General features: G+C 47.6%; 1 protein-coding gene across 2 annotated transcripts in view; it reads left to right on the top strand.

Annotated features, from left to right (window-relative positions):
* crocc2 (ciliary rootlet coiled-coil, rootletin family member 2) overlaps positions 1-20,032 on the top strand; it is a 243,961-nt gene that overhangs the window by 82,444 nt on the left and 141,485 nt on the right. For both annotated transcript variants that reach the window (XM_036983122.1, XM_036983156.1), the window contains exons 9-14: positions 8,507-8,713; positions 10,473-10,569; positions 13,433-13,501; positions 14,752-14,898; positions 16,399-16,598; positions 19,491-19,673. In XM_036983122.1, coding sequence (XP_036839017.1) covers positions 8,507-8,713; positions 10,473-10,569; positions 13,433-13,501; positions 14,752-14,898; positions 16,399-16,598; positions 19,491-19,673 — 903 coding nt within the window. The remainder of the gene's footprint in view (positions 1-8,506; positions 8,714-10,472; positions 10,570-13,432; positions 13,502-14,751; positions 14,899-16,398; positions 16,599-19,490; positions 19,674-20,032) is intronic.

Here is a 20,032-nt window from a genome sequence, read left to right as displayed (position 1 = left end):
GTTCCTCTGTCTGTAGGAGTCTGACATGTTAACCATGTTCCTCTGTCTGTAGGAGTCTGACACGTTAACCATGTTCCTCTGTCTGTAGGAGTCTGACACGTTAACCATGTTCCTCTGTCTGTAGGAGTCTGTCTGACACGTTAACCATGTTCCTCTGTCTGTAGGAGTCTGTCTGACACGTTAACCATGTTCCTCTGTCTGTAGGAGTCTGTCTGACACGTTAACCATGTTCCTCTGTCTGGAGGAGTCTGACACGTTAACCATGGTCCTCTGTCTGTAGGAGTCTGACACGTTAACCATGTTCCTCTGTCTGTAGGAGTCTGACACGTTAACCATGTTCCTCTGTCTGTAGGAGTCTGACACGTTAACCATGTTCCTCTGTCTGTAGGAGTCTGACACGTTAACCATGTTCCTCTGTCTGTAGGAGTCTGACACGTTAACCATGTTCCTCTGTCTGTAGGAGTCTGACACGTTAACCATGTTCCTCTGTCTGTAGGAGTCTGTCTGACATGTTAACCATGTTCCTCTGTCTGTAGGAGTCTGACACGTTAACCATGTTCCTCTGTCTGTAGGAGTCTGTCTGACACGTTAACCATGTTCCTCTGTCTGTAGGAGTCTGTCTGACACGTTAACCATGTTCCTCTGTCTGTAGGAGTCTGTCTGACATGTTAACCATGTTCCTCTGTCTGTAGGAGTCTGTCTGACACATTAACCATGTTCCTCTGTCTGTAGGAGTCTGTCTGACACGTTAACCATGTCCCTCTGTCTGTAGGAGTCTGACACGTTAACCATGTTCCTCTGTCTGTAGGAGTCTGTCTGACACGTTAACCATGTTCCTCTGTCTGTAGGAGTCTGTCTGACACGTTAACCATGTTCCTCTGTCTGTAGGAGTCTGTCTGACACGTTAACCATGTTCCTCTGTCTGTAGGAGTCTGACACGTTAACCATGTTCCTCTGTCTGTAGGAGTCTGTCTGACACGTTAACCATGTTCCTCTGTCTGTAGGAGTCTGTCTGACACGTTAACCATGGTCCTCTGTCTGTAGGAGTCTGTCTGACACGTTAACCATGTTCCTCTGTCTGTAGGAGTCTGACACGTTAACCATGTTCCTCTGTCTGTAGGAGTCTGACACGTTAACCATGTTCCTCTGTCTGTAGGAGTCTGACACGTTAACCATGGTCCTCTGTCTGTAGGAGTCTGTCTGACACGTTAACCATGTTCCTCTGTCTGTAGGAGTCTGACACGTTAACCATGTTCCTCTGTCTGTAGGAGTCTGACACGTTAACCATGTTCCTCTGTCTGGAGGAGTCTGTCTGACATGTTAACCATGTTCCTCTGTCTGGAGGAGTCTGTCTGACACGTTAACCATGTTCCTCTGTCTGGAGGAGTCTGTCTGACACGTTAACCATGTTCCTCTGTCTGGAGGAGTCTGACACGTTAACCATGTTCCTCTGTCTGTAGGAGTCTGTCTGACACGTTAACCATGTTCCTCTGTCTGTAGGAGTCTGACACGTTAACCATGTTCCTCTGTCTGTAGGAGTCTGACACGTTAACCATGTTCCTCTGTCTGTAGGAGTCTGACACGTTAACCATGTTCCTCTGTCTGTAGGAGTCTGTCTGACACGTTAACCATGTTCCTCTGTCTGTAGGAGTCTGACACGTTAACCATGTTCCTCTGTCTGTAGGAGTCTGACTGACACGTTAACCATGTTCCTCTGTCTGTAGGAGTCTGACACGTTAACCATGTTCCTCTGTCTGTAGGAGTCTGTCTGACACGTTAACCATGTTCCTCTGTCTGTAGGAGTCTGTCTGACACGTTAACCATGTTCCTCTGTCTTTAGGAGTCTGACACGTTAACCATGTTCCTCTGTCTGTAGGAGTCTGTCTGACACGTTAACCATGTTCCTCTGTCTGTAGGAGTCTGACACGTTAACCATGTTCCTGTCTGTAGGAGTCTGACACGTTAACCATGTTCCTCTGTCTGTAGGAGTCTGTCTGACACGTTAACCATGTTCCTCTGTCTGTAGGAGTCTGACATGTTAACCATGTTCCTCTGTCTGTAGGAGTCTGACACGTTAACCATGTTCCTCTGTCTGTAGGAGTCTGTCTGACACGTTAACCATGTTCCTCTGTCTGTAGGAGTCTGACACGTTAACCATGTTCCTCTGTCTGTAGGAGTCTGTCTGACACGTTAACCATGTTCCTCTGTCTGTAGGAGTCTGACACGTTAACCATGTTCCTCTGTCTGTAGGAGTCTGTCTGACACGTTAACCATGTTCCTCTGTCTGTAGGAGTCTGTCTGACACGTTAACCATGTTCCTCTGTCTGTAGGAGTCTGACACGTTAACCATGTTCCTCTGTCTGTAGGAGTCTGACACGTTAACCATGGTCCTCTGTCTGTAGGAGTCTGACACGTTAACCATGTTCCTCTGTCTGTAGGAGTCTGACACGTTAACCATGGTCCTCTGTCTGTAGGAGTCTGACACATTAACCATGTTCCTCTGTCTGTAGGAGTCTGACACGTTAACCATGTTCCTCTGTCTGTAGGAGTCTGACACGTTAACCATGTTCCTCTGTCTGTAGAAGTCTGACACGTTAACCATGTCCCTCTGTCTGTAGGAGTCTGTCTGACACGTTAACCATGTTCCTCTGTCTGTAGGAGTCTGTCTGACACGTTAACCATGTTCCTCTGTCTGTAGGAGTCTGACACGTTAACCATGTTCCTCTGTCTGTAGGAGTCTGACACGTTAACCATGTTCCTCTGTCTGTAGGAGTCTGTCTGACACGTTAACCATGTTCCTCTGTCTGTAGGAGTCTGACACGTTAACCATGTTCCTCTGTCTGTAGGAGTCTGACATGTTAACCATGTTCCTCTGTCTGTAGGAGTCTGACATGTTAACCATGTTCCTCTGTCTGTAGGAGTCTGTCTGACACGTTAACCATGTTCCTCTGTCTGTAGGAGTCTGACACGTTAACCATGTTCCTCTGTCTGTAGGAGTCTGACACGTTAACCATGTTCCTCTGTCTGTAGGAGTCTGACACGTTAACCATGTTCCTCTGTCTGTAGGAGTCTGACACGTTAACCATGTTCCTCTGTCTGTAGGAGTCTGTCTGACACGTTAACCATGTTCCTCTGTCTGTAGGAGTCTGTCTGACACATTAACCATGTTCCTCTGTCTGTAGGAGTCTGACACGTTAACCATGTTCCTCTGTGTGTAGGAGTCTGTCTGACACGTTAACCATGGTCCTCTGTCTGTAGGAGTCTGACACGTTAACCATGTTCCTCTGTCTGTAGGAGTCTGTCTGACACGTTAACCATGGTCCTCTGTCTGTAGGAGTCTGTCTGACACGTTAACCATGTTCCTCTGTCTGTAGGAGTCTGTCTGACACGTTAACCATGTTCCTCTGTCTGTAGGAGTCTGACACGTTAACCATGTTCCTCTGTCTGTAGGAGTCTGACACGTTAACCATGTTCCTCTGTCTGTAGGAGTCTGACACGTTAACCATGTTCCTCTGTCTGTAGGAGTCTGACACGTTAACCATGTTCCTCTGTCTGTAGGAGTCTGACATGTTAACCATGTTCCTCTGTCTGTAGGAGTCTGTCTGACACGTTAACCATGTTCCTCTGTCTGTAGGAGTCTGTCTGACACGTTAACCATGTTCCTCTGTCTGTAGGAGTCTGTCTGACATGTTAACCATGTTCCTCTGTCTGTAGGAGTCTGTCTGACACGTTAACCATGTTCCTCTGTCTGTAGGAGTCTGACACGTTAACCATGTTCCTCTGTCTGTAGGAGTCTGACACGTTAACCATGTTCCTCTGTCTGTAGGAGTCTGTCTGACACGTTAACCATGTTCCTCTGTCTGTAGGAGTCTGACACGTTAACCATGTTCCTCTGTCTGTAGGAGTCTGTCTGACACGTTAACCATGTTCCTCTGTCTGTAGGAGTCTGTCTGACACGTTAACCATGTTCCTCTGTCTGTAGGAGTCTGACACGTTAACCATGTTCCTCTGTCTGTAGGAGTCTGACACGTTAACCATGGTCCTCTGTCTGTAGGAGTCTGACACGTTAACCATGTTCCTCTGTCTGTAGGAGTCTGACACGTTAACCATGGTCCTCTGTCTGTAGGAGTCTGACACATTAACCATGTTCCTCTGTCTGTAGGAGTCTGACACGTTAACCATGTTCCTCTGTCTGTAGGAGTCTGACACGTTAACCATGTTCCTCTGTCTGTAGAAGTCTGACACGTTAACCATGTCCCTCTGTCTGTAGGAGTCTGTCTGACACGTTAACCATGTTCCTCTGTCTGTAGGAGTCTGTCTGACACGTTAACCATGTTCCTCTGTCTGTAGGAGTCTGACACGTTAACCATGTTCCTCTGTCTGTAGGAGTCTGACACGTTAACCATGTTCCTCTGTCTGTAGGAGTCTGTCTGACACGTTAACCATGTTCCTCTGTCTGTAGGAGTCTGACACGTTAACCATGTTCCTCTGTCTGTAGGAGTCTGACATGTTAACCATGTTCCTCTGTCTGTAGGAGTCTGACATGTTAACCATGTTCCTCTGTCTGTAGGAGTCTGTCTGACACGTTAACCATGTTCCTCTGTCTGTAGGAGTCTGACACGTTAACCATGTTCCTCTGTCTGTAGGAGTCTGACACGTTAACCATGTTCCTCTGTCTGTAGGAGTCTGACACGTTAACCATGTTCCTCTGTCTGTAGGAGTCTGACACGTTAACCATGTTCCTCTGTCTGTAGGAGTCTGTCTGACACGTTAACCATGTTCCTCTGTCTGTAGGAGTCTGTCTGACACATTAACCATGTTCCTCTGTCTGTAGGAGTCTGACACGTTAACCATGTTCCTCTGTGTGTAGGAGTCTGTCTGACACGTTAACCATGGTCCTCTGTCTGTAGGAGTCTGACACGTTAACCATGTTCCTCTGTCTGTAGGAGTCTGTCTGACACGTTAACCATGGTCCTCTGTCTGTAGGAGTCTGTCTGACACGTTAACCATGTTCCTCTGTCTGTAGGAGTCTGTCTGACACGTTAACCATGTTCCTCTGTCTGTAGGAGTCTGACACGTTAACCATGTTCCTCTGTCTGTAGGAGTCTGACACGTTAACCATGTTCCTCTGTCTGTAGGAGTCTGACACGTTAACCATGTTCCTCTGTCTGTAGGAGTCTGACACGTTAACCATGTTCCTCTGTCTGTAGGAGTCTGACATGTTAACCATGTTCCTCTGTCTGTAGGAGTCTGTCTGACACGTTAACCATGTTCCTCTGTCTGTAGGAGTCTGTCTGACACGTTAACCATGTTCCTCTGTCTGTAGGAGTCTGTCTGACATGTTAACCATGTTCCTCTGTCTGTAGGAGTCTGTCTGACACGTTAACCATGTTCCTCTGTCTGTAGGAGTCTGTCTGACACGTTAACCATGTTCCTCTGTCTGTAGGAGTCTGACACGTTAACCATGTTCCTCTGTCTGTAGGAGTCTGACACGTTAACCATGTTCCTCTGTCTGTAGGAGTCTGACACGTTAACCATGTTCCTCTGTCTGTAGGAGTCTGACACGTTAACCATGTTCCTCTGTCTGTAGGAGTCTGACACGTTAACCATGTTCCTCTGTCTGTAGGAGTCTGACACGTTAACCATGTTCCTCTGTCTGTAGGAGTCTGTCTGACACGTTAACCATGTGCCTCTGTCTGTAGGAGTCTGACATGTTAACCATGTTCCTCTGTGTGTAGGAGTCTGACACGTTAACCATGTTCCTCTGTCTGTAGGAGTCTGTCTGACACGTTAACCATGTTCCTCTGTCTGTAGGAGTCTGTCTGACACGTTAACCATGTTCCTCTGTCTGTAGGAGTCTGACACGTTAACCATGTTCCTCTGTCTGTAGGAGTCTGACACGTTAACCATGTTCCTCTGTCTGTAGGAGTCTGTCTGACACGTTAACCATGTTCCTCTGTCTGTAGGAGTCTGACACGTTAACCATGTTCCTCTGTCTGTAGGAGTCTGTCTGACATGTTAACCATGTTCCTCTGTCTGTAGGAGTCTGTCTGACACGTTAACCATGTTCCTCTGTCTGTAGGAGTCTGTCTGACACGTTAACCATGTTCCTCTGTCTGTAGGAGTCTGACACGTTAACCATGTTCCTCTGTCTGTAGGAGTCTGACACGTTAACCATGTTCCTCTGTCTGTAGGAGTCTGACACGTTAACCATGTTCCTCTGTCTGTAGGAGTCTGACACGTTAACCATGTTCCTCTGTCTGTAGGAGTCTGACATGTTAACCATGTTCCTCTGTCTGTAGGAGTCTGTCTGACACGTTAACCATGTTCCTCTGTCTGTAGGAGTCTGTCTGACACGTTAACCATGTTCCTCTGTGTGTAGGAGTCTGTCTGACACGTTAACCATGTTCCTCTGTCTGTAGGAGTCTGACACGTTAACCATGTTCCTCTGTCTGTAGGAGTCTGACACGTTAACCATGTTCCTCTGTCTGTAGGAGTCTGTCTGACACGTTAACCATGTTCCCCTGTCTGTAGGAGTCTGACACGTTAACCATGTTCCTCTGTCTGTAGGAGTCTGACTGACACGTTAACCATGTTCCTCTGTCTGTAGGAGTCTGTCTGACACGTTAACCATGTTCCTCTGTCTGTAGGAGTCTGACATGTTAACCATGTTCCTCTGTCTGTAGGAGTCTGACACGTTAACCATGTTCCTCTGTCTGTAGGAGTCTGTCTGACACGTTAACCATGTTCCTCTGTCTGTAGGAGTCTGACACGTTAACCATGTTCCTCTGTCTGTAGGAGTCTGTCTGACACGTTAACCATGTTCCTCTGTCTGTAGGAGTCTGTCTGACACGTTAACCATGTTCCTCTGTCTGTAGGAGTCTGTCTGACACGTTAACCATGTTCCTCTGTCTGTAGGAGTCTGACACGTTAACCATGTTCCTCTGTCTGTAGGAGTCTGACATGTTAACCATGTTCCTCTGTCTGTAGGAGTCTGTCTGACACGTTAACCATGTTCCTCTGTCTGTAGGAGTCTGTCTGACACGTTAACCATGTTCCTCTGTCTGTAGGAGTCTGACACGTTAACCATGTTCCTCTGTCTGTAGGAGTCTGTCTGACATGTTAACCATGTTCCTCTGTCTGTAGGAGTCTGTCTGACATGTTAACCATGTTCCTCTGTCTGTAGGAGTCTGTCTGACACGTTAACCATGTTCCTCTGTCTGTAGGAGTCTGACACGTTAACCATGGTCCTCTGTCTGTAGGAGTCTGTCTGACATGTTAACCATGTTCCTCTGTCTGTAGGAGTCTGTCTGACACGTTAACCATGTTCCTCTGTCTGTAGGAGTCTGTCTGACACGTTAACCATGTTCCTCTGTCTGTAGGAGTCTGACACGTTAACCATGTTCCTCTGTCTGTAGGAGTCTGACACGTTAACCATGTTCCTCTGTCTGTAGGAGTCTGTCTGACACGTTAACCATGTTCCTCTGTCTGTAGGAGTCTGACACGTTAACCATGTTCCTCTGTCTGTAGGAGTCTGACATGTTAACCATGTTCCTCTGTCTGTAGGAGTCTGACACGTTAACCATGGTCCTCTGTCTGTAGGAGTCTGACACGTTAACCATGTTCCTCTGTCTGTAGGAGTCTGTCTGACACGTTAACCATGTTCCTCTGTCTGTAGGAGTCTGACATGTTAACCATGTTCCTCTGTCTGTAGGAGTCTGACACGTTAACCATGTTCCTCTGTCTGTAGGAGTCTGTCTGACACGTTAACCATGTTCCTCTGTCTGTAGGAGTCTGACACGTTAACCATGTTCCTCTGTCTGTAGGAGTCTGACACGTTAACCATGTTCCTCTGTCTGTAGGAGTCTGACATGTTAACCATGTTCCTCTGTCTGTAGGAGTCTGACACGTTAACCATGGTCCTCTGTCTGTAGGAGTCTGACACGTTAACCATGTTCCTCTGTCTGTAGGAGTCTGTCTGACACGTTAACCATGTTCCTCTGTCTGTAGGAGTCTGACATGTTAACCATGTTCCTCTGTCTGTAGGAGTCTGTCTGACACGTTAACCATGTTCCTCTGTCTGTAGGAGTCTGTCTGACACGTTAACCATGTTCCTCTGTCTGTAGGAGTCTGACACGTTAACCATGTTCCTCTGTCTGTAGGAGTCTGTCTGACACGTTAACCATGTTCCTCTGTCTGTAGGAGTCTGTCTGACACGTTAACCATGTTCCTCTGTCTGTAGGAGTCTGACACGTTAACCATGTTCCTCTGTCTGTAGGAGTCTGTCTGACACGTTAACCATGTTCCTCTGTCTGTAGGAGTCTGTCTGACACGTTAACCATGTTCCTCTGTCTGTAGGAGTCTGACACGTTAACCATGTTCCTCTGTCTGTAGGAGTCTGACACGTTAACCATGTTCCTCTGTCTGTAGGAGTCTGTCTGACACATTAACCATGTTCCTCTGTCTGTAGGAGTCTGACACGTTAACCATGTTCCTCTGTCTGTAGGAGTCTGTCTGACATACGTGGGGAGTGTGTGACTGCGAGCCGTAGTCTACATGTGGCCTGTATGTCTCTGGAGGCCAGTGTCACACCGCACATCGCCCCTAGTGGCCTGGAGGTGTCAGAGCTGGAAAGGCAGCTCAGGGACAAGCTGAGGGAAGCCATGCAGCTGCAGGGACGCTGGGACGCTGAGAAAGTAGAGCTCAACTCCAGGTCTGTCTGTCTGTCTGCCTCTCTGTCTGTCTGTGTCTGTCTGTCTGTCTCTCTGTCTGTCTGCCTGTCTGCCTGTCTGTCTGTCTGTCTGTCTGTCTGTCCCTCTGTCTGTCTGTCCCTCTGTCTGTCTGTCTGTCTGTCTGTCTGTCTGTCTGTCTGTCTGTCTGTCTGTCTGTCTGTCTGTCTGTCTGTCTGTCTGTCTGTCTGTCTGTCTGTCTGTCTGTCTGTCTGTCTGTCTGTCTGCCCCTCTGTCTGTCTGCCCCTCTGTCTGTCTGCCCCTCTGCCCCTCCGTCTGTCTGTCTGTCTGTCTGTCTGTCTGTCTGTCTGTCTGTCTGTCTGTCTGCCCGTCTGTCTGTCTGTCTTGCCTGCCTGCCTGTCTCTCCATCCACACACCCACGGAGCAATAGCAGACCCTCGCTATCCTGATAACTGACTTTCTGTCAGGTGTTTTCTGTAGATTGTCACCCCTGGCTGGTAGTACAGTAATGCAGGAAAGACAATCCTCTTGGAAGATCTGAAGAACCATGATGCTCTGTGTTTCTAGAGCCAAACGGACCTCCCGATCCTCAATACAGATGTGAAGCTACTGTACAATAACTCCAAACCTAGAGATTGTTACCTAGCACAGGGGACATGTTACCTAGCACAGGGGACCTGTTACCTAGCACAGGGGACATGTTACCTAGCACAGGGACATGTTACCTAGGACAGGGGACATGTTACCTAGGACAGGGGACATATTACCTAGGACAGGGGACATGTTACCTAGCACAGGGGACATGTTACCTAGGACAGGGGACATGTTACCTAGGACAGGGGACATATTACCTAGCACAGGGGACATGTTACCTAAGACAGGGGACATATTACCTAGGACAGGGGACATGTTACCTAGCACAGGGGACATGTTACCTAGCACAGGGGACATGTTACCTAGCACAGGGGACATGTTACCTAGCACAGGGGACATATTACCTAGCACAGGGGACATGTTACCTAGCACCTAGCACAGGGGACATGTTACCTAGCACAGGGGACATGTTACCTAGCACAGGGGACATGTTACCTAGCACAGGGGACATATTACCTAGCACAGGGGACATGTTACCTAGCACCTAGCACAGGGGACATGTTACCTAGCACAGGGGACATGTTTCCTAGCACAGGGGACATGTTACCTAGCACCTAGCACAGGGGACATGTTTCCTAGCACAGGGGACATGCTACCTAGCACCTAGCACAGGGGACATGTTACCTAGCACAGGGGACATGTTACCTAGGACAGGGGACATTTTACCTAGCACAGGGGACATGTTACCTAGCACAGGGGACATGTTACCTAGCACAGGGGACATGTTACCTAGCACAGGGGACATGTTACCTAGCACAGGGGGCATGTTACCTAGCACAGGGGACATGTTACCTAGCACAGGGGACATATTACCTAGCACAGGGGACATGTTACCTAGCACAGGGGACATGTTACCTAGCACAGGGAACATGAGATGGTTGAGGGTCTCTTTTCATGAGTACTTCCTCAGATCATTCTGTCAGATGCCTAGGCTATATGATCTGAAAAGTGTGTGTGTGTATGTGTGTGTGTGTGTGTGTGTGTGTGTGTGTGTGTGTGTGTGTGTGTGTGTGTGTGTGTGTGTGTGTGTGTGTGTGTGTGTGTGTGTGTGTGTGTCTGTGTGTGAGCGTGTGCGTGTGCGTGTGTGTGAGCATATGCGTGTGCACGTGCACACGTGTGTGTGTGTAGGATCCTGGAGCTGGCAGACATGGTAAAACATCTCAGAGCCCAGAACAGTGAGAAGGATACAGGCCTTGCTGCCATGCAGACCAGTCTGGACAGGATGGTGAGACACACACACACACACACACACACACACACACACAAACACACATACAGGATTCCCCAGGGGCAGTCTTGGGCAGTCTGGGGCAGTCTGGGCCAGTCTGGGGTGTGTCAGGGGCAGTCTGGGCCAGTCTGGGACAGTCTGGGGCAGTCAGGGGCAGTCTGGGGCAGTCTGGGGTGTGTCAGGGGCAGTCTGGGGCAGTCTGGGGTGTGTCAGGAGCAGTCTGGGCCAGTCTGGGGTGTGTCAGGGGCAGTCTGGGCCAGTCTGGGCCAGTCTGGGACAGTCAGGGGCAGTCTGGGGTGTGTCAGGGGCAGTCTGGTGCAGTCTTGGGTGTGTCAGGGGCAGTCTGGGGTGTGTCAGGTGCAGTCTGGGGCAGTCTGGGGTGTGTCAGGAGCAGTCTGGGACAGTCTGGGGCAGTCTGGGACAGTCTGGGACAGTCTGGGAGAGTCAGGGGTGTGTCAGGGGCAGTCTGGGACAGTCAGGGGCAGTCTGGGGTGTGTCAGGGGCAGTCAGGGGCAGTCTGGGGTGTGTCAGGGGCAGTCTGGGATAGTCTGGGGCAGTCTGGGGTGTGTCAGGGGTGAGAGGGGGTGGAGGTCTTACCCACTCTGTGGGCGCCCGCCAGACCCCCATGGCTTCCTGTATGTTTGACCCCTATGGCTTCCTGTATGTTTGACCCCTATGGCGTCCTGTATGTTGGACCCCTATGGCTTCCTGTATGTTTGACCCCTATGGCTTCCTGTATGTTTGACCCCTATGACTTCCTGTATGTTTGACCCCTATGGTTTCCTGTATGTTTGACCCCTATGGCTTCCTGTATGTTTGACCCCTATGGTGTCCTGTATGTTTGACCCTTATGGCTTCCTGTATTTTTGACCCCCATGGCTTCCTGTATGTTTGACCCTTATGGCTTCCTGTATGTTTGACCCTTATGGCTTCCTATATGTTTGACCCCTATGACTTCCTGTATGTTTGACCCCCATGGCTTCCTGTATGTTTGACCCCTATGGCTTCCTGTATGTTTGACCACTATGGCTTCCTGTATGTTTGACCACTATGGCTTCCTGTATGTTTGACCCCTATGGCTTCCGGTATGTTTGACCCCCATGTCTTCCTGTATGTTTGACCCCTATGGCTTCCTGTATGTTTGACCCCTATGGCTTCCTGTATGTTTGACCCCCATGTCTTCCTGTATGTTTGACCCCTATGGCTTCCTGTATGTTTGACCCCTATGATTTCCTGTATGTTTGACCCCTATGGCTTCCTGTATGTTTGACCCCTATGGCTTCCTGTATGTTTGAGCCCTATGGCTTCCTGTATGTTTGACCCCTATGGTTTCCTGTATGTTTGACCCCTATGGCTTCCTGTATGTTGGACCCCTATGGTTTCCTGTATGTTTGTCCCCTATGGCTTACTGTATGTTTGACCCCTATGGCTTCCTGTATGTTTGACCCCTATGGCTTCCTGTATGTTTGACCCCTATGGCTTCCTGTATGTTTGACCCCTATGGCTTCCTGTATGTTTGACCCCTATGGCTTCCTGTATGTTTGACCCCTATGGTTTCCTGTATGTTTGACCCCTATGGCTTCCTGTATGTTTGACCCCTATGGTTTCCTGTATGTTTGACCCCTATGGCTTCCTGTATGTTTGACCCCTATGGCTTCCTGAATGTTTGACCCCTATGGTTTCCTGTATGTTTGACCCCTATGGCTTCCTGTATGTTTGACCCCTATGGTTTCCTGTATGTTTTACCCCTATGGCTTCCTGTATGTTTGACCCCTATAGCTTCCTGTTTGTTTGACCCCTATGGCTTCCTGTATGTTTGACCCCTATGGCTTCCTGTATGTTTGACCCCTATGGCTTCCTGTATGTTTGACCCCTATGGCTTCCTGTATGTTTGACCCCTATGGCTTCTTGTATGTTTGACCCCTATGGCTTCCTGTATGTTTGACCCCTATGGCTTTCTGTATGTTTGACCCCTATGGCTTCCTGTATGTTTGACCCCTATGGCTTCCTGTATGTTTGACCCCTATGGCTTCCTGTATGTTTGACCCCTATGGCTTCCTGTATGTTTGACCCTTATGGCTTCCTGTATGTTTGACCCTTATGGCTTCCTATATGTTTGACCCCTATGGCTTCCTGTATGTTTGACCCCCATGGCTTCCTGTATGTTTGACCCCTATGGCTTCCTGTATGTTTGACCACTATGGCTTCCTGTATGTTTGACCACTATGGCTTCCTGTATGTTTGACCCCTATGGCTTCCGGTATGTTTGACCCCCATGTCTTCCTGTATGTTTGACCCCTATGGCTTCCTGTATGTTTGACCCCTATGGCTTCCTGTATGTTTGACCCCCATGTCTTCCTGTATGTTTGACCCCTATGGCTTCCTGTATGTTTGACCCCTATGGCTTCCTGTATGTTTGACCCCTATGGTTTCCTGTATGTTTGACCCCTATGGCTTCCTGTATGTTTGACCCCTATGGCTTCCTGTATGTTTGACCCCTATGGTTTCCTGTATGTTTGACCCCTATGGCTTCCTGTATGTTTGACCCCTATGGCTTCCTGTATGTTTGACCCCTATGGCTTCCTGTATGTTTGACCCCTATGGCTTCCTGTATGTTTGACACCTATGGCTTCCTGTATGTTTGACCCCTATGGCTTCCTGTATGTTTGACCCCTATGGCTTCCTGTATGTTTGACCCCTATGGCTTCCTGTATTTTTGACCCCTATGGCTTCCTGTATGTTTGGTTTCATGCATTTATATTTTTAATCCCGGGCCCCGCCCCCATAAGAGGCCGTTGTTGTAAATAATTAGTTCTTAATAACTGACTTGCCTCGTGAAATAAAATAAAAACTGTTACAGGAGACAAGCAGAGCGGAGGACAGGACAGACATGGACAACTTTCAGAAGGTCCTAACCAGCATCACACAGGTAGTCAGCCTCCTGCAGGTGCTAACCAGCATCACACAGATATTCAGCCTCCTGCAGGTCCTAACCAGCATCACACAGGTAGTCAGCATCACACAGGTAGTCAGCCTGCTGCAGGACATAACCAGCATCACACAGGTATTCAGCATCACACAGGTAGTCAGCCTCCTGCAGGTCCTAACCAGCATCACACAGGTAGTCAGCCTGCTGCAGGTCCTAACCACCATCACACAGGTAGTCAGCCTGTTGCAGGTCCTAACCAGCATCACACAGGTAGTCAGCCTGCTGCAGGTCCTAACCAGCATCACACAGGTATTCAGCCTGCTGCAGGTCCTAACCAGCATCACACAGGTATTCAGGCCTGGCCTGGGCATATCATATCACTATCAGTGCTTTTTATCAGTGCCGGTTTCCCAGAACCAGATTCAGTCGTGGAAATTAAAGTGAGAGTCTGTGTCCGAAATTGACACCCTATTCCCTATAGCGTACTCATTTTAACCAGGACCCATAACGCTCTGGTCAAAAGTAGTGCACTATATAGGGAATAGGGCTCTGGTCAAAAGTAGTGCACTATATATGGAATAGGACTCTGGTCTAAAGTAGTGCACTATACAGGGAATAGGACTCTGGTCTAAAGTAGTGCACTACATAGGGAATAGGGCTCTGGTCTAAAGTAGTGCACTACATAGGGAATAGGGCTCTGGTCTAAAGTAGTGCACTATATAGGGAATAGGGCCCCTGTTCTAAAGTAGTGCACTATATAGGGAATAGGGCCCTGGTCTAAAGTAGTGCACTATATAGGGAATAGGGCTCTGGTCTAAAGTAGTGCACTATATAGGGAATAGGGTTCTGGTCTAAAGTAGTGCACTATATAGGGAATAGGGGCTCTGGTCTAAAGTAGTGCACTATACAGGGAATAGGACTCTGGTCTAAAATATTGCACTATATAGGGAATAGGGTGCCATTTGGGACACAACAGTGTGTTGTAATCCAAGACTAGACTTAGTCTGGGTGTGAGAAACTAGCCGTTTTGTATGTGTTCAGGTTCTTTTAAGCAAAGCTACTCAGGATGTTGCCTTCTCCAACCCATTCCACTTCCTGTTCAGCTGGTTCATGATGGTAATACTAACATGTCAGTTGTGTGTCTATATCATGTCTCTATCATGTTGTTCGTGTGGTCTAGATTTTGACATATTTCAGGATACTCAGGATGTTGCCTTCTCTTTCTCCAACCCATTCTACTTCCTGTTCAGCTGGTTCATGGTGGTGAGGAGGGTTATGTCTCTGGTGGTCAACCTTCGTCCTCCTCCTCCTCACCTCTCCGGGGCCGCACTTCCCAATGCAACAGCACCCTGATGGCTGTCAAAGGTCTCCTCTCACAACACCAGATACAAACACAGGTCAGACAAATCACTCAACATGGGATACCAGTCTTGGGGACAATTCCATTATCAATGCCAGTCAATGCATAAGGTCAACCAAAGTCCCACAGTTCCCTCATTGAAAAGTATGGCAGAGAACAGGGATTGGAATTTCAGTGTTATGGACTCCAAACCTGATGGTACTTGTAGTCTTCGACAATCCACAGACTGTAATTGGACAATCCACAGACTGTAATTGGACAATCCACAGACTGTAATTGGACAATCCACAGACTGTAATTGGACAATCGACAGACTGTAATTGGACAATCCACAGACTGTAATTGGACAATCCACAGACTGTAATTGGACAATCCACAGACTGTAATTGGACAATCCACAGACTGTAATTGGACAATCCACAGACTGTAATTGGACAATGCACAGACTGTAATTGGACAATCCACAGACTGTAATTGGACAATCCACAGACTGTAATTGGACAATCCACAGACTGTAATTGGACAATCCACAGACTGTAATTGGACAATCCACAGACTGTAATTGGACAATCCACAGACTGTAATTGGACAATCCACAGACTGTAATTGGACAATCCACAGACTGTAATTGGACAATCAACAGACTGTAATTGGACAATCCACAGACTGTAATTGGACAATCCACAGACTGTAATTGGACAATGCACAGACTGTAATTGGACAATCCACAGACTGTAATTGGACAATCCACAGACTGTAATTGGACAATCCACAGACTGTAATTGGACAATCCACAGACTGTAATTGGACAATCCACAGACTGTAATTGGACAATGCACAGACTGTAATTGGACAATGCACAGACTGTAATTGGACAATCCACAGACTGTAATTGGACAATCCACAGACTGTAATTGGACAATCCACAGACTGTAATTGGACAATCCACAGACTGTAATTGGACAATGCACAGACTGTAATTGGACAATCCACAGACTGTAATTGGACAATCCACAGACTGTAATTGGACAATCCACAGACTGTAATTGGACAATCCACAGACTGTAATTGGACAATCCACAGACTGTAATTGGACAATGCACAGACTGTAATTGGACAATCCACAGACTGTAATTGGACAATCCACAGACTGTAATTGGACAATCCACAGACTGTAATTGGACAATCCACAGACTGTAATTGGACAATTCACAGACTGTAATTGGACAATCCACAGACTGTAATTGGACAATCCACAGACTGTAATTGGACAATGCACAGACTGTAATTGGACAATCCACAGACTGTAATTGGACAATCCACAGACTGTAATTGGACAATCCACAGACTGTAATTGGACAATCCACAGACTGTAATTGGACAATCCACAGACTGTAATTGGACAATCCACAGACTGTAATTGGACAATCCACAGACTTTGCGTGGAAAGACTCATAAGAACATTGTGATAAACAACTGGTGATAAAAAAAACTACATTTGATTGATTGATTGGTTGAAATGTGATTGATAAAACAGGACCTGCGTAGCCGGCTGGATGAAGCCCTGGAGCAGGTAGATATTCTACAAAGTAATCTGCAGGAGGAGGAGGAGGAGAGGAGGGACCTGGAGAGGAAGATGAAGGAGGTGCAGAGGGAGAATCAACAGGTTGAGAAGAGTCTGGAGGAGAAACACAGAGACGCCCAGAGGTTCCACACCTCCCTGGACCTCCTCAACAGGTAACTTGCTAAGGTCTGGGGGGGGTCCTGCAGGTCTGGGTGGGGGGGGGGGATCCCGCAGGTCTGGGGAGGGGGGGGGGGGTCCCTCAGGTCTTGGGGGGGGGGGGCAGCTCTCCGGCTCCAGCTCCTCCAGCTCTCCAGGTCTGGTTAAGGGTGGTTGTTGTTGAGCTGGACAACGTTTTTGTGTTGACTGGGGTGTGTTCACCTGCTGTTCGTCTTACTGGGTGACTTTCCTCTTGGGGTTGCTCGCCTGTAGGGTTGTTTAATGAAGAGGTGTGGTCTGACACGTTCAGGGTGGCTTGTCCTGCTATTCGATTATGTGAAAATCAAGCTGAAACTGTTTGGGGTTGCCCTCTACCAATACTGTTCCAGACTTGTACAGGTTGACATTGGCTGACTCAGAGTCCTCATTGGCTGACTCAGAGTCCTCGTTGGCTGACTCAGAGTCCTCGTTGGCTGACTCAGAGTCCTCGTTGGCTGACTCAGAGTCCTCGTTGGCTGACTCAGAGTCCTCGTTGGCTGACTCAAGAGTCCTCGTTGTCTGATTCAGAGTCCTCGTTGGCTGAATCAGAGTCCTCGTTGGCGGACTCAGAGTCCTCGTTGGCTGACTCAGAGTCCTCGTTGGCTGATTCAGAGTCCTCGTTGTCTAGTATTCTGAGTTTACACCCATCACTAACACCCCCCCACCCTGTCTTAACAGAGGGGTAGTGTGTTAATATAGCACTGCGTGATCTGTGTGGAGGATTCAGTTGCTTACGTTCCCTTTTATTTTTACAGCAGTCAGAAAAAAAGTGTCTCTCGATTTTCAGTAAGGATCTTGTTTTTGTACTCTTTCCGTGCCTTGTCATTTTTTACATCTAAGGGGTGTTTGGGGAGGGAGCTTCAAAGGCCTCTGTATTTAGGTGGGGCGAGGCTGTGAAACTCTCCTGCCGTTGTTGGGATCAAGGGCTTTGACACCTTTTCCTTTACACCTCGGTGCTAATGGACGTTGCAGTCAGATCTGTTCTGCAGGTTTCTGTTGTGCTTATTTTACTAGTCGTTGGTTTGCCAGAGCATTTGCTGTATAGTCCTTGGGAATAAGAATCTTCGGTAGTATGAATCTTTCCGGGTACTTTTGTCCCAAATCAGGATGTAGGTTTGAAGTTTTGATTTGGAGTGAAGGTTATGTTGTGAAGGGTAGTATCCTGGATATGTTCTTGTGGAAAAATCCACGTTTATCCAACTCTAAATCGAATATACAGTGCCTTGTGAAAGTATTCGGCCCCCTTGAACTTTGCAACCTTTTGCCACATTTCAGGCTTCAAACATAAAGATATAAAACTGTATTTTTTTTATGAAGAATCAACAACAAGTGGGACACAATCATGAAGTGGAACGACATTTATTGGATATTTCAAACTTTTTTAACAAATCAAAAACTGAAAAATTGGGCGTGCAAAATTATTCAGCCCCCTTAAGTTAATACTTTGTAGCGCCACCTTTTGCTGCGATTACAGCTGTAAGTCGCTTGGGGTATGTCTCTATCAGTTTTGCACAACGAGAGACTGAATTGTTTTCCCATTCCTCCTTGCAAAACAGCTCGAGCTCAGTGAGGTTGGATGGAGAGCATTTGTGAACAGCAGTTTTCAGTTCTTTCCACAGATTCTCGATTGGATTCAGGTCTGGACTTTGACTTGGCCATTCTAACACCTGGATATGTTTATTTTTTAACCATTCCATTGTAGATTTTGCTTTATGTTTTGGATCATTGTCTTGTTGGAAGACAAATCTCCGTCCCAGTCTCAGGTCTTTTGCAGACTCCATCAGGTTTTCTTCCAGAATGGTCCTATATTTGGCTCCATCCATCTTCCCATCAATTTTAACCATCTTCCCTGTCCCTGCTGAAGAAAAGCAGGCTCAAACCATGATGCTGCCACCACCATGTTTGACAGTGAGGATGGTGTGTTCAGGGTGATGAGCTGTGTTGCTTTTACGCCAAACATAACGTTTTGCATTGTTGCCAAAAAGTTTCATCTGACCAGAGCACCTTCTTCCACATGTTTGGTGTGTCTCCCAGGTGGCTTGTGGCAAACTTTAAACAACACTTTTTATGGATATATTTAAGAAATGGCTTTCTTCTTGCCACTCTTCCATAAGGCCAGATTTGTGCAATATACAACTGATTGTTGAGTCTCCCACCTCAGCTGTAGATCTTTGCAGTTCATCCAGAGTGATCATGGGCCTCTTGGCTGCATCTCTGATCAGTCTTCTCCTTGTATGAGCTGAAAGTTTAGAGGGACGGCCAGGTCTTGGTAGATTTGCAGTGGTCTGATACTCCTTCCATTTCAATATTATCGCTTGCACAGTGCTCCTTGGGATGTTTAAAGCTTGGGAAATCTTTTTGTATAAAAAAATCAGGCTTTAAACTTCTTCACAACAGTATCTCAGACCTGCCTGGTGTGTTCCTTGTTCTTCATGATGCTCTCTGCGCTTTTAACGGACCTCTGAGACTATCACAGTGCAGGTGCATTTATACGGAGACTTGATTACACACAGGTGGATTGTATTTATCATCATTAGTCATTTAGGTCAACATTGGATCATTCAGAGATCCTCACTGAACTTCTCGAGAGAGTTTGCTGCACTGAAAGTAAAGGGGCTGAATAATTTTGCACGCCCAATTTTTCAGTTTTTGATTTGTTAAAAAAGTTTGAAATATCCAATAAATGTCGTTCCACTTCATGATTGTGTCCCACTTGTTGTTGATTCTTCACAAAAAAAATACAGTTTTATATCTTTATGTTTGAAGCCTGAAATGTGGCAAAAGGTCGCAAAGTTCAAGGGGGCCGAATACTTTCGCAAGGCACTGTATTTTTTTAAACGTACTCTCTCTCTCTCTCCTCCTCCCACCAGTGAGAAGGTCAGCCTGGAGAAGCTGGTAGTGGGCCTCCAGCAGAAGACAGAGTCCCTGGGGGCAGAGCTGGAGGTGATGAGGGGGTCGGCTGGGGATCTCCAGAGACAGAGAGACCTGCTCCGCCAGCAGAGAGACGACCTGGAGAGACAGCTGGAACGCCAACGCACCGAGGCCCAGAGAGGGTAGGTCTAGGGAAACAGCACACACACACACACACACACATACACACACACACACACACACGTGCACATGCTCACATACGCACACACACACAGACACACATGAGGAGGAGGACGAGGGGGAGGAGGAGGACGAGGAGGAGGAGAAGGAGGAGGAGGAGGAGAAGGAGGAGGAGGAGGAGGAGAGAGGAAGAAGAGAGAGAGTATCATCCCTCCATCCTGCTGCTTTTCTATCTGTTTGTTGAGAGTTGAGATCAGGAACACGTGTCATTCTCAGAGCAGGACAGATCCCAGATCTCTCTAGGAAAATGTAAAAGCTTGCATTACTACATTACAAACTCATGCTAGAGGGATGAGAGACT

Source organism: Oncorhynchus mykiss, chromosome 1, assembly GCF_013265735.2.
Source record: "Oncorhynchus mykiss isolate Arlee chromosome 1, USDA_OmykA_1.1, whole genome shotgun sequence".
Lineage (NCBI taxonomy): Eukaryota > Metazoa > Chordata > Actinopteri > Salmoniformes > Salmonidae > Oncorhynchus > Oncorhynchus mykiss.
The sequence above is the reverse complement of the archived record's forward strand: the minus strand, read 5'-3'. Positions and strand labels throughout refer to the sequence as shown.